General features: G+C 39.5%; 1 protein-coding gene across 12 annotated transcripts in view; it reads left to right on the top strand.

Annotated features, from left to right (window-relative positions):
- Positions 1-14117, top strand: part of ptprt (protein tyrosine phosphatase receptor type T) — a 248900-nt gene that overhangs the window by 210194 nt on the left and 24589 nt on the right. For all 12 annotated transcript variants that reach the window (XM_049479917.1, XM_049479923.1, XM_049479919.1 and 9 more), the window contains 5 exons: positions 4972-5048; positions 6354-6390; positions 6525-6622; positions 8955-9071; positions 12848-13002. In XM_049479917.1, the coding sequence (XP_049335874.1) occupies positions 4972-5048; positions 6354-6390; positions 6525-6622; positions 8955-9071; positions 12848-13002 (484 nt within the window). The remainder of the gene's footprint in view (positions 1-4971; positions 5049-6353; positions 6391-6524; positions 6623-8954; positions 9072-12847; positions 13003-14117) is intronic.

Below are 14117 nucleotides of genomic sequence, written 5' to 3'. Positions count from 1 at the left end.
AGAAATGGGACTATTAGAGAAATGAAGTCATAGAAACAAAGATGGAAAGAGAAATATAGAATTATATATATTCTGAGTTCCAATACTATCAGCTTTATGCAGTGAAGTTGGAATATTACCTGCTAGTTTCTAAACTTGCTATTCATCTTTTCACCACCCAATTCATCGCTCTGTAGGTACAGGAGAGTATAGAAACTAGAGTTTAATAAAATACTTCTGTAGAAGCTGAAGTAACAACTCAAGCTTTATACTCTTTAAGTAAAAGTGTAAAAATACTGGATTCAAAACTACTTAAAGTATAAAAGTAAAAAGTAACATAATGAAGTATTTATACTTTATTACTTGACATCTCTGGTAATTATACTGTAATTATTATAGAACTATAAAGAGCACCTCTACACTCAGTGGAGCTGATGAACTGGAAGGCAATAATAATGTTATAGCATTGTTATAGTTTCTCTAAGAAACGCCTCTTATATAAGAGTGTAGAAGAGCGTAAAGTGGATCGATGATTGTATTCCAGGTGAATAATCTGGAGAGAGAGTTGTGCTGACAGCGCAGTCCGTGTGTTTGGGAATCTAAACCGATGTTTTATGTGTGAAACACAGGAAAAAACAAGAAACAACATGAAGAAGAGAAAGTTTGGCAGACAGATAATGTCTGTTTTTAACCTGGGCTGTGGTTATCTGAGCCGGCGCCGCAGGTCCAGCGCTGCACTTTAATCCTATTGATTTTGAGCAGAGCGAGGCCTGAATCCCGATCGGATTGTGCTTCCGTGTGAGCAGCTGTTTGTAAAATCCTCGGTTGAGTAACAGCAGCTTTTTGACGGCACGCCGGGGGTCGGGAGAGTCTCTCGCGCTTCTCATGCCTCTCGCGGCTCTCGCGCCTTTACCGAAGTGGCCAGGTTTCAAACGCATGACGCAACGTTTCTCAAAGTGATACCAACAGCCGCGGCTGATCAGAGAACAGAGGGATACGGACGCGATTCCACCGGGAAAAGTGTACACTCCGCCTCATTCCACTACCCGCCACTCAGCGCGCCGCGTTAGCACGGTTAGCACGGTTAGCCTCGCACACGTGAGGATCCGGCCTGTTCGTCTTCATTAGGTGGAGTTTAGAGGTGAGCTTTTGAAGTGTGTTTCCTTCTTTCAAGTGTGTATAAGTGTGTGTGTGTAAGTGTGTGTGTGTGTGAGTGTGTGTGTGTGAGTGTGTGTGTGTGTATAAATTCCTCAAACTCTGACTGACATTAATTCCCTTCACGTTCCGACAGAATCTTCAGAGCTTCCCCTGAAGTCTGAAAGAAGCAGCTTCCTCTGATGTGTTGACCAAAGCTAGCTGATTAGCATTCCGGCTACATCCTGCCGGCGCGTGTTTACTTCTTTTGTTGTTATTAGTGTTGTCACAACCCCACGAAATAAGAAGCAGCATCAGAGCAGAATCACGCTTTAACTCTTTAACTCTTTAACTGCAGACTCATTACTCAGCTCTTCATATGAAGAATTACCATAACTGATGTATTTGATATATTAATGACTTTATAGAAGAGGGTAAATCAGGATTATTGTCTTAATTGTTGCAAAAAGTGTATAAGTTATTATTTTTGTATAACGGCTATATTTCAGCAATAGTAAAATAACAGTAATGGAACTATTTTAACTGGCGGATTATACCACAGTTCCATTATCACTGTTTATTAAAAGATTTTAAAGAGTTAAAGAGGAGGAGAAAATAGGATCTGTTTGGTTATAAAAACTCTGCCAGTTAAAGTAGTTCCATTTTTTTTTGCAGCTGTGCTGTTTGGCTTGTATTTGGTTTGTAAGCGCAGCATCATTACTAGGTTACCTGTATGTGGGCGGAGTAATACATAGTGGAGAGCTTCGTATCACACAACATACTGTATTCTACATACACACTATTGCATGTGAAAAATCACACACACACACACACTATGTCCCATTATACACAAGTCAAAATTGATGTTGGTACTTGTGTAATTACATAAACTGTACAATTGTAATTAATCTGTAACAATGTGTACTTCACTAGTAATTACTAGTGTTATTACATGGATTGTTAATGTGTAACTACACAGTTATTACAAAAAACTGTTAGAAAAATGGGATCTATTGATTGTTTACAACTTTTATTATCCCTATCACTATCTTTAAGTATCTTTACTGCACTTTAGAATAAGTAAAGTTCTATATATCAGTTTATAACATTTAGAATGTGATGCCCTCATACGATATTCATTACTTATTATTGGGTTCTGTGGCTATTTTTATCACATTAGCTCATCCTCTATAAACAAAAAGAAATAATCCTTTTGATTCTAATAATAAGATCTATATGAAAAATAATAAAACTATCAGAGAAAAAGGTTTAATATTATTAAATATCAGGTCTGTCTCTACAGAACAGAGCCGGTGCTCTAAGACCTTCAGTCTCTCCTCTGACCTCACCTTAACTGAACTCTATGGGATTAATTCTATTCAGATTAGAGTGACACTCATCCGGACGCTCTCTCAGGTTCTCTCCGGGGACGGAGAGTCTAATCTCTGAGGGCCTGAAACCGGATTAACTGGATTAACTCCCAGAATGCTCCTCTCCTCCACAAACAGTACACGCAGCACTCGGTCTGACAGCACCTTTCCACCGAGCCGCCGTTTAATAAGCTGGTTAGGTGTGAACGCGTGGCGAGCGGCCGAGAGAGAGGAGGAAGAGTTTATTACAACACTGAGGAGAAGAAGAAGAAGAAGAAGAAGAAGAAGAAGTCCTGGGGTTTCATGCCGAGATTTTAGAGAATATTGTTTTTGTTAAAATTAACAATTTCATGCTGTACACACAAATAAATGTATGTACTATATATATATATATATATATATATATATATATATATATATATAGGGCTGTATATGAAGGGTGTAGTAAGGGCAGTAGATGGAGGGTGTGGTAAGGGCAGTAGATGGAGGGTGGAGGTGCTGAAGGTGGAGGGTCTGGTGCAGCAGTTCTGTAGTCTGGTCAGTTCTGTCCAATTAAAGTCTGTTTTCTTGGCCTCGGCTTCAGGGAGGAACCTCTGCTGTGCTTTTCACAGTAACAGCCGAATCACAGGGAGTCTAATTACTCCTGTCTCTCCTTCATCCCTTCATCCCTCCTTCTTCTTCCTCTTCTTTATTCACTCAGCTCTTTTCTTCAGAGCGTGGAGGTCAGACGCTGGTGTGTTGGTTAAAGAGGAAAAATAACAGAGAGAGATAAAGAGAGAGAGAGAGAGAGAGAGAGAGAGAGAGACTGCAGATGTCACTAGAATTTAATGTTAATATTTTTACAGCTTCATACTGGATATTAATTTGATTAGAACTTTATTCTGAATATAAATGTTATTAAGACTTTATTAAGGATATAAATATTACTAATGTTATTAGAGATTCATACTGGATATAAGGATGTTGATGTGGGTGTATTGGTTAAAGAGGAATAAAGAGAGAGAGAGAGAGAGAGACAGAGAGAGAGATATGGAGAGAGAGAGGAAGGAAGAGAGAGAGAGAGAGAGAGAGAGAGAGAGATATGGAGAGAGAGAGGAAGGAAGAGAGAGAGAGAGAGAGATATGGAGAGAGAGAGGAAGGAAGAGAGAGAGAGAGAGAGAGAGAGAGAGAGACTGTAGAGTTGTCTCCTGCCTGTAGAGGCTACAGTTGATGTCTCTCGACACCAGATTTGCATTCTCGCCGTGATCAAAGCTCACTGCCACGCGAGAGCGGAGCAAGTGTCAGACTTATCCTTTTACCCATCCTCTCATCACTCCGTTCCCTCCCTCTCTCTCTCTCTCTCCTGAAGCGCACTGATAATTACCAAAAAGACGCGGCAGCTCTGGGGCAAGAGAGGCTCCAGAGGCTACATGCTAACGGTCGGCAGGTCTGACCTGCTTCTTTTAGAGACGCTGACTGCAGCCAGAAACATCCAATCAATTAACGGCCGGGGGTTCAGGCCTGTTTCCTGGATTTGATGGTGATTTGATGGTGATCGCTGGTGGCATGGTGGGTTCAGGTTAAAGAGACCGTGTTTCTATCTGAAAGTGTTCATTTCTACCTGCCTTTCTTACCTGTGTGGAGCTTAGGAGCTCTTGTGGAGCATCTCTCAAAGCTTTATCAGTGGTGCTGAAAAGATTTTACCTTTTCTGTTTTAAAGTTCTGTAGCTACAATAAGACACTCTGTGTTCTATCTTACACCCTGTGTAAGGTGATTAGTGATGCTCATTGCTAGCTTACACCCCGCCAATAGTATATTTTCAGGCCATGCACCTGCACTGGTAAAATAGCAATAGAGCTTCTAAATATATCTACACTGATGGGCATGGTGGTCTGGAAATGAGGTGTGTTCAGGTACATTTCTGGAGTTTTATCTTGTTTATCTTGTTAACAGAAAACACAGGAGCTCCACTGACTGATTAAAACCCTGACAACAGCCACCAATCAAACATCTTTACCTATCTTAGAATAGTGAATCAAATAAAATTGCTGTTCCCACAAATGAGCTGCTGGAGCTCCTTCACAGTGTCAACCAGCAGCTCAGTTTCCTCTGCTGAGAAGAGTTTGTTGGACACGTCCAGGTAGCTGCACCTTTAAAATAGCAATCCACCAAAGACAGAGCTCATCTGATCTACTCTTAAAGAGAATGATGAGCAAGAGACACTCTGAGAATTAGTACATGCCTTTGGCGCTTGTTGAGATGGTCAAGGTGTACTTTTCCCGTTGTTATGATAGCAAAGACACACCAACAGGCCCTAAATCGAGCTGCATGATGCACAATTGACGACTCGCCTATAGAGCTCTATATGGGTTTCGAACAGGTAGAACAAAGCGAGGTCCCTCAGATCAGAGCAGATGATCTGTATTCTGGGCGTTTTCAGTGTGTTTTATCCTGTAAAGTGTAAGTGTAACTTTAGACCGGCTGTTCTACGAATATTTGACCCCACAGATGATCACACTCGAGTCCGACTGCAGCTGCTGGAGGGAGACCCCCACTCCGACTACATCAACGCCAACTACATAGACGTGAGTACTAAACCAATTCTTTCAGACATTTATAAATATTGTTTTAAATACTACAATGCCAATTCAAACACTAGTAAAAATGAGAATTTTATTCTGCATAGTCTAAAATGTAATATTGGTCAAAATAAATAAATAAATACAAAAATAGGCCTTTTAGTGTAGAGATTTGTTTTTTTTTGTCAAAAGAAAAAATGAAAAGCATGTATGATATTGTATAAAGCATGTGTGATATATATATTTTTTTCATATGTTGAAAGAAATATAATAAATGCAGGTTAAAAACTTGACAGAACCTGACCATGATATGAACTTCTAAAGCATTATATAAAAGTGCCCTCCTTGATGAAATCCCACTATAAACAGTGGTAAACTGCAGTGGTGAAATAAAGGACTGATATACAGTAAAACCTTTAATAGGTCCTATATGTCTTATGGAAGCTTTAAAATGGATTTTATAGCACAGAATAGTGAACTGCAGTGATTTTATAAAGCACAGAAAATCAGAGTGCACTGTGGACTGGTGGAAAATCATTTTTATTATATATATTTAGTTTTTTGTAGCTTTTAAAAAGTCTTCTATAGAACGAACAGTGGTGACGGGTCCGTACTCTGGTTCCCATACTGCATAATAAAGCGTTTCACCAATTGATTTGCACCAGGCTATCAGGAGCCATTACAGCGCAGTGAGAATTACACCGGCTCTAAATGTCACTCGGCCGGACGCTCTCGCGCGTTTCAGCCACAGGGAAACACATTAACGATCAGCGACGCTCAACTTCAGCTCACAACAACACATTGCTCAATCCTCACAGTGAATCCGCCGCACCACGGAGCCGGTAATCGTTTTATTAGCCACAATAATGCCGCGCGACATGATTATAGATCCAGTGGAGAAAGTAGCTCTCGCATCGGTACCGCAGCAACGTGAATCATTTACACCCATTTACCTCCATAATATAACCGAGCCGTCACACAGCTCTAACACAGCTCTTACACAGCTCTTACACAGCTCTTACACAGGAAACAGGAAACACCTGGTGAAGGTAACAAGGGGGCGGAGCTACAAATGAACACAGGTGAAAATACTGTTACATAGACACAAGAGAAAACACACAGGGCCATGTGCAGGGAAAGTATATAAACAAACAGGAGGACAGGAAAAACATCGAGACAGAGTTTGGGTCGGATGGTACAGTCAGGTAATGGTGGGCATTGTGTGGGCATTGTAGGTATTTTGTGGGCACTGTGGGTGTTGTATTGGCGCTGTGATTGGTCTGACCTCTCGTGTGTTGTGCTGTTCTGCAGGGTTACCACAGGCCGAGGCATTACATCGCTACACAAGGTAATTACAGCAGTGTGGGGGCGGAGCTACAGGGGGTCAGGGGTCGGGGGGATGTTCAGTAATTGGTGGAGGGCTCTGAGGGGTGGAGGTGGTTTGAGGTGGTGTTAAACTCGTCTGTCTCCATCCTCCCGCAGGACCCATGCAGGAGACGGTGAGAGATTTCTGGCGAATGATTTGGCAAGAGAACTCTGCCAGCATCGTCATGGTAACCAACCTGGTGGAAGTGGGCAGGGTACGTTTAGTGTGTGTGTGTGTGTGTGTGTGTGTTTGTGTGTGTGTGTGTTTGTGTATGTTTAGCTACCTTTGTAAGGACTGCGAGGACATTTTTGTGGCCCTCACAACTTTTAACCCTTTTCTTTTTACCAAAATATATATGATATAATTATTCATATTATAACTATTATTATGTGAATAGAAGGTCCTCACAATTATAGCAAAACCAATGTGCATGTGTGTGTGTTATGGAATGAAAAAAGCTTTTCTCTTTTTTCATGTGTGTGTGTATGTGTGTGTGTGTGTGAGAGAGAGACAGTCTGTTAATTAGGGAGTGTGAAGAAGTCGCACATTTTCTCTTTAAGTTCAAAATTGAATTAAATCAGAATTTTAACACAGTTAGAATTTTTACACGCTTTACTGTCTGATCAAACAAAACAGAATTAAACACTGAACAATTATATAAAAAAATTATATATATATAGATATTTCAATAGGAGAGAACACCTATGTACTTTTGGTTCCGTAAATAACCGTGTTTTTAACCCACTTATTACACACACATGAACACACAGCAGCACAAACCCAACTTTTACATCAACAATAAACAGAATAGTAAATAAAATAACATTGCTGTTCCCGTAAATGAGCTGCTGGAGCTCCTTCACAGCGTCAACCAGCAGCTCAGTTTCCTCTGCTGAGAAGAGTTTGTTGAACACGTCCAGGTAGCTGCACCGTTACAATAACAATCCACCAAAGACAGAGCTCACCTGATCTACTCTTAAACAGAATGATGAGCAAGAGACACTCTGATTGGTTTATTATTTCACGTTACGCTTAAAATTAACCACACCCATGATTAATTAAGAGAATTAGTAAATGACTTTTGCATTGTGTTTCGAGACGTGCAAGGTGTACTTTTCCTGTCGTTATGATAGCAAAGACACAATGAAAGAACAGTAGAATATAGAGAGCTGGGAGTATCACAGTGTTCCAGGATTGGGAAGCTTTTGGGTATATATATAAGTACAGATGTGCTGTAAGTGCAGAGTTGTGCATTAAAGCATCAGCAGAATGTTTTCTTGTTAATGTTTATCATGTATATGAATATTAATTACGCAGCAGATTCTGTGCTCGAGCCTGATTAAGTTTTATTAAGTGAGGATTCAGTGAGTGTGTGGCTGTGAGACTCGGTGTTGGGCAGTGTTTATAACTGCGCTATCTGCTGTGACAGCGTGAATAATTGAGCGCTGTTTTACGCTGCGCTCCAGTGGACCTCACCCACTCGGGGTGTTAATTCAGAGATAACACTGTTTCTGACAGGTGGCCGATTCACTCATCACGACGCTCTGTGTTTCCAAATGTCATCAGCCTTTCCTTTTTTTGATAACGTTGTTTGTGAAAATGGCTTTTTTTTTCTGAGTGAGTTTAGTCAGTGTTGTGGAATTGGGTAACGATAAACCAGATCTAATAGCTTCTAATTTAATGTGTGTTTATGTGTGTATGTGGTCAAACTTGTTTTGCTGTACTTTATATAGATTTATATAGAGGTTCCCATAAGCCCTTTCTGCTATTGATTTAAAAAATGGCTGCTTAAGTAATAAGATTATTTGTGTCTGTTGAGATCAAAAGCTTTAATATTATTTTTTTTGTACACAGATGTTTACGCATACGATTTACAGTATTGAAATTTACTGTACAGAGGTTTTAGGCATCTAATCAAATTATAAAAGAGTATAAAAAAGTATAAAGGAGTATATATATATATATATATATATATATATATATATATATATATATATATATATATATATATAGTGAAACATAAAATAATAAACCAAAGAACTAAACACAAAAAAATTTAACTTAGACATAAAACAAGCAAACTAATCAACGTGAAAACCTACAAGAACCCAAAACACAGGGGCTATATATACTAAAGTATACAGGAAACAGAAAACAGCAAACACGCAGGGACAGGTAACGAGGGGGTGGAGCTACAAATTAACACGTGGGAACACTTAAGACAAGGGAGTTAATTACTTGAATTTCTTGTCTCTTAATGTAACGTTTGAGAGCATCAGTTAAAGTAAAGTAGTGAAGAGGTAGAGTTACAGGTATACAGTGAATAGTGAATATTTCAGTAATGTTCGAATCCAGATTATGAGAAGAAACAACTACTCAACTAAATAAATAAAAAAAAAAAACTATAAGAAAAAATGAAGGTCAGTCTGAAAAGAAGAATTTTAAGAACTTTGAAAGTATCCTCAAGTGCAGTAACAAAAAAAGACAATCAAAAACGTTTTGATGATGAAACTGGCTCTCATCTGGGGTTCTTTTCATCCACGCAGGTGAAATGTGTTCGCTACTGGCCGGATGAGACTGAAGTTTACGGAGACGTCAAAGTGACGCTTATCGAGACGGACCCTCTGGCTGAATACGTCATCCGCACCTTCACCGTCCAAAAGGTAGCATACGTCCTTTACCTGTCCTTTATTTATTTTTTTTTATATTGGCCTGCTTTTGGTAAAATTTTACATTGAAAGACTTTTTACATTATAGAACATTACTTATGCACAATTTTTATTAGTTGCATAATTTCTAAATAATGAATGAATTTCTTAAAGAGAATGATGAGCATAATTAAGATGCTCTGATTGGTTTATTTCATGTTACGCCCAAGATTATTATTAACCACACCCATGCTTTATTAAGAGAATTAGTGCATGCCTTTTGCTTTGAGTTTCGAGATGCTCAAGGTGTACTTTTCCCATCATTACGATAGCAAAGACACACTGACACGCCCTAAATCACTTTGTAAGATGCACGATTCACAGCTCTACAGCTTTACAACGTATATGTCCCTGAATTCGTGCCCTCAGTCTTATTTACAGACATCCTGACATGAGATCGTCTGTCTCTCTCTCTCTCTCTCTCTCTCTCTCTCTGCAGATGAGAGTAAATGTCAGGCGTGATTTCTTTAATTCTCAACTTCTGAACTTCAGGCTCTTTAGCGTGAGCTTAGCGAAAGCTCCGTCTCTCTCTCTCTCTCTCTCTCTCTCTCTTTATTTTTTTGCTGCGAAGGCAAAAACACAGCAGTGGTGTTGTGCTGCGGGTGGCGGGCGGTGGCGGGCGGTGGCGGGTGGCGTTTCATTGTTAAGCGTTGTAATCTAAGTGGAACAGATGTAGGAAGGGAGGGAAGCTTTGATAGATGGAGAAATTAGGCTTTGGGAGGCTTTGAGAGGTGGTAAGCCTTGAGCGGAGAACAGCACGCCGTCAGCAGAGTCCCACAAAACAGCTCCATCCATCTGTCTCCAGCGTCAGCTGTCTGTTTCCTCCTTAAACCACTCTTCTCTGAGCGTCGCCGAGGAAGAGGAGGATGAAGAGGAGGAGGAGGAGGAGGACGGAGTGAAGTGTCTTTCTCTCTCTTTCTGTCTCTTTCTGTCTCTCCTGTTTGCTGCTGTGTTTTATGAGCGCTGGAGACGATTGGAGACGTTGGGTTTCAAAGCCTCACGCGTCTCGCCTGCTTTAATAGCGTCCTGCTGGGAGCAGAACTTAGGAAAGGTGATGTTAATGCTCGGCCTCAGAGAGATTAGCCGACCGCTCCTATCTACACTGCTGAAGTGTGTGTGTGTGTGTTTGGAGTGTGTGTTTTGGAGTGTGTGTGTGTGTGTTAGTGTTATAAAATATAATAACCACAAATCCGCTGTCGAGGTGCTCAGCAGACTTCCACCTTCTATAGAAGCTCAGTTACTGCACTGTCCACACATGTACACATAAACACACACACTAGTGCACACACAAACACACACACACACACACACTCGCACACGCTCTGTATTAAGCCTCTACGTGGGTCCGCACTTCACGGTATCAGCACCTCCAGGCGTGGATTACTCGCCGCTCAAGCCCAAACCGTAATCAAAAGCTTAGCTTAGCATTAATGCGGAGGAGAGGAGGTGTGAAGGAAAGGGATCGCTCGCTTATAGCTCTGAGAGTGTGTGTGAGAGAGTGTGTGTGTGTGTGTGTGTGTGTGTGTGTTTGAGTAAGTGTGTGTGTTGTGAAAAAGAGCTTTCGCCAAAAGAGCCACTGCAGTCTCAAGTGCCACAGCCATAGTTTCACAGAATTAAAGAAGCGAAGAGTTGCTGCATAAAGAGACACACAGCGCTAAAAGTGATTAGCACTGATGTTAGCATTGCTAATAGTGCATCAAAGCTGAGGATGTAAATGAGATTGGACTGAATACTCAACGTTAGCATTCATTCATTGTTTGGGTTTACGGCTACAGTGGTCTGAAAAAGTGTTATGGGTTAAATGTTTCAGATCATCAAACCCTTAATGCAGCTTAATGCTCATAAACTACTCACATTGTGACTACTACTATACTACTATATTACTGCTGTTAACACTATTGCTAATACCACTTACTCTACATAATACATAACACATAATACTAGTCATACTGCTATATTAGTAGTAGTAGTAGTAGTAGAAGTAGCAGCAGCAATATGAGTAATTGAAGTAGAGTTAGTGGTAAGTAGAGTAATGGTAGTATTAGCAATAGCATTAATGGTAGTAGTATAGTAGTATATTAGTAGTCACAATATGAGTAGCATATGTGTATAGTATTAGCAGTAGTAGTAGAAGTAGTAGTAGCAATATAATACTAATACTAATAATGGTAGTGTTACCAGTACTGGTAGTATTTACAATAGCATTAACAATAGTAGTAGTAGTAGTAGTAGTAGTAGTAAAGTATTAGACAAAAACAACACAAGCGAGCACAAAATGCAGTTAATAAATGAAGAATGTTATTAGTAGGTAGTAATTGATACTCAGTACTAAGTAATAACTGGGATTTGCCGCCCTTAAAAACTAAGAGCTGATAATAATGAGGCATTTTTCACTGATAAATCTACTGTCCATTTATCTGCACATCCTGTATGAAAGGGATCAATAAATATGATCTCTCTGCAGCTGTTTATCAGCTCTATTGATTATCTGTCTCTGAACATCCAGCTTACATCTGATCTCAGTCCTGTAGAATCAATAAACATCACTGAACAGATACCGGCCTCCCTGTAACCAATCAGTTCACTACCATTAGTGTAATACTGATATGATGCACCGCTGGGGATTAAAAAGTGTTACTTTTATTATTAGTAGTAAGCAAAGTAGTTATAGTAATATTTATTTTTTTAACTTTTAGTGAAAGTCCTTTTTTGTACCCATCTTTCTTGCCAGTAAATATTATTATCAACTAAATATGGCTCAAAAACTTTGATGATCCAAAATTGCCAGGCTTTCAAATAAAAATGTGCAATTAAAATATATAGTGTTTATTAGTGCAGTGATTCAGAATACTGAATGTACCTTTTGGCTGGTTAAATGATATTGCTGTTATGAATGAACATCTGACCCTCTAAAGACCAATATTTTACCTTTTAGGGTACAATTATGAAGAGAGTACCTTTGAGAACAAAAAAGTACTTCTCTATTACCTCTGTTTTTTAGAGTGTAGTAATGGTAGTGTTACCAGTATTGATAGTATTAGCAATAGCATTAACAATAGTAGTAGTAGTAGTAGTAACAATATGAGTAGTATACTAGTAGTAATAGTAAACTGAGTAGTATTGTAGCAGTATAGTAGTAACAATATTAGTAGTAGTAGTAGTAGCAGTAGTAGTAGAAGAAGTAGTAATAGTAGTAGTAACAGCAATATAAGTAAAGTAATGGTTGTGATACAAGTACTGGTAGTATTAGCAATAGCATTAACAATAACAGTAGTAGTAACAATATGAGTAGTATAAGTAGTAATAGTAGTAGTAGTAGTAGCAGTAGTATCAACAGCAATATGAGTAGCAGTAATGGTAGTAGTAGTGATAGTAACAATTGTGGTAGGTTAGGGTAGTAGTATAGTAGTAGTAGTGGTGGTAGTAATAGTGGTAGTACTAGGAGTAGTATTAGCAGTGGTAATTGTAGTAGTGGTAGTGATAGGGGTAGTAGAAGCAGTACTGTGGGTAGTATCAGTACTGGTAAGAGTAATAGTAATGTAATAGTGATAATATCACTAGTATTGGTGTTAGTGACGGCACTAGTCACACTTTTGCTGTGATAAAAACACTTTATTTTTATTGCGGACATTTTTATGGTAAACCACAGATCTGATTAAAAATTCATAATCTTTTTCTCTCTCTTTTTCTCCCTCTCTCTCTCTCTCTCTCTCTCTCTCTCTCTCTCTCAGAAGGGGCATCATGAGATCAGGGAGATCCGGCAGTTTCATTTCACCAGTTGGCCGGATCACGGTGTGCCGTGTTACGCCACCGGGCTGCTCGGCTTCGTCCGGCAGGTGAAGTTCCTGAATCCTCCGGACGCTGGGCCGATAGCGGTGCACTGCAGGTACGACTCGCTCTGTTCACGACTAAAGTTCAGTCAAAAAGATCCATTTAAACTAACAGAGAAATGAATAGACTGCTTAATTAACATTATTGTAATAAATAATGAAGAGTAGCCCATTTTATTGAGCTGAGAAACAAAATTAATATATTTAAATATGTTTAATATTTTATACTAAAAATATTAAACATTAAAAAACACCCTGTGCAAGGAGAGTTGCAGTGCTCATTGCTATCTTGCACCCTGCCAGCAGTCTATTTTCACTCCTATATTCCTCCTGTCTGGTTTAAACATCAGCAGAGCTTCTGAATATATCTACACTGATGGGCGTGGTGTTCTGGAAATGAGGTGTGTTCAGGTACATTTCTGGAGTTTTACTATCTTAGCAACACAGGTGCTAAGAAACATTGGACACGTCCAGGTAGCTGCGCTGTTTAAATAGTAATCCACCAAGTCACAAAGTCAAAGCACACCTGGCTCTTAAGAGAATGATGAGCAAGTGACCCTCTGATTGGTTTATTTCATGTTACGCCCAAAACAGATTAATTAGGAGAATTAGTACCCTTGCACAGGTGTACAAGGTGTACTTTTCCCATCGTTACGATAGCAAAGACATTCTGGCACGCCTTAAATCGAGCTGCAGAGCCCTACATGTTACTTTAATCTGGTAATTCAACATATTATGAAACATCATTAGTCTTTATCACTGTATCTCACTTTTTTGAAGCATCCCTCCAAACGCTATAGTAGTTTATATAGTAGTTTTTTTTTTTATCATATCAACATTTGGTTTGGTAAATCAGTGATTAATGATATTAAATCAGGTGAGCCGCTGATGGAATTGAACACATCCACTTGGGAACAGGCTAGAGGAACCCAGGAGATTTCTGGAATCCTGGAATCAGGATTCATTCTTTAAAATAGCTCCCAATATCTGAACTACTTTCTTTTTAAAATGAGAAGAAAAATGAGTTTCTCCGTTGAGGTGGTGTCACTCTTTTGTCGTTTTCTGGACCTTCTGTTTGTGTCATCTCGTCCACGCTGGAGTAATTCCACAGGCGGTAAAAACAGACTTTAGGAAGTTGGCTGGAGTCTGTGATATTCCCTCAGGACTGAGA

The sequence above is a fragment of the Astyanax mexicanus genome, chromosome 5 (genome assembly GCF_023375975.1).
Source record: "Astyanax mexicanus isolate ESR-SI-001 chromosome 5, AstMex3_surface, whole genome shotgun sequence".
NCBI classification, from domain to species: Eukaryota; Metazoa; Chordata; class Actinopteri; order Characiformes; family Acestrorhamphidae; genus Astyanax; species Astyanax mexicanus.
The sequence above is the reverse complement of the archived record's forward strand: the minus strand, read 5'-3'. Positions and strand labels throughout refer to the sequence as shown.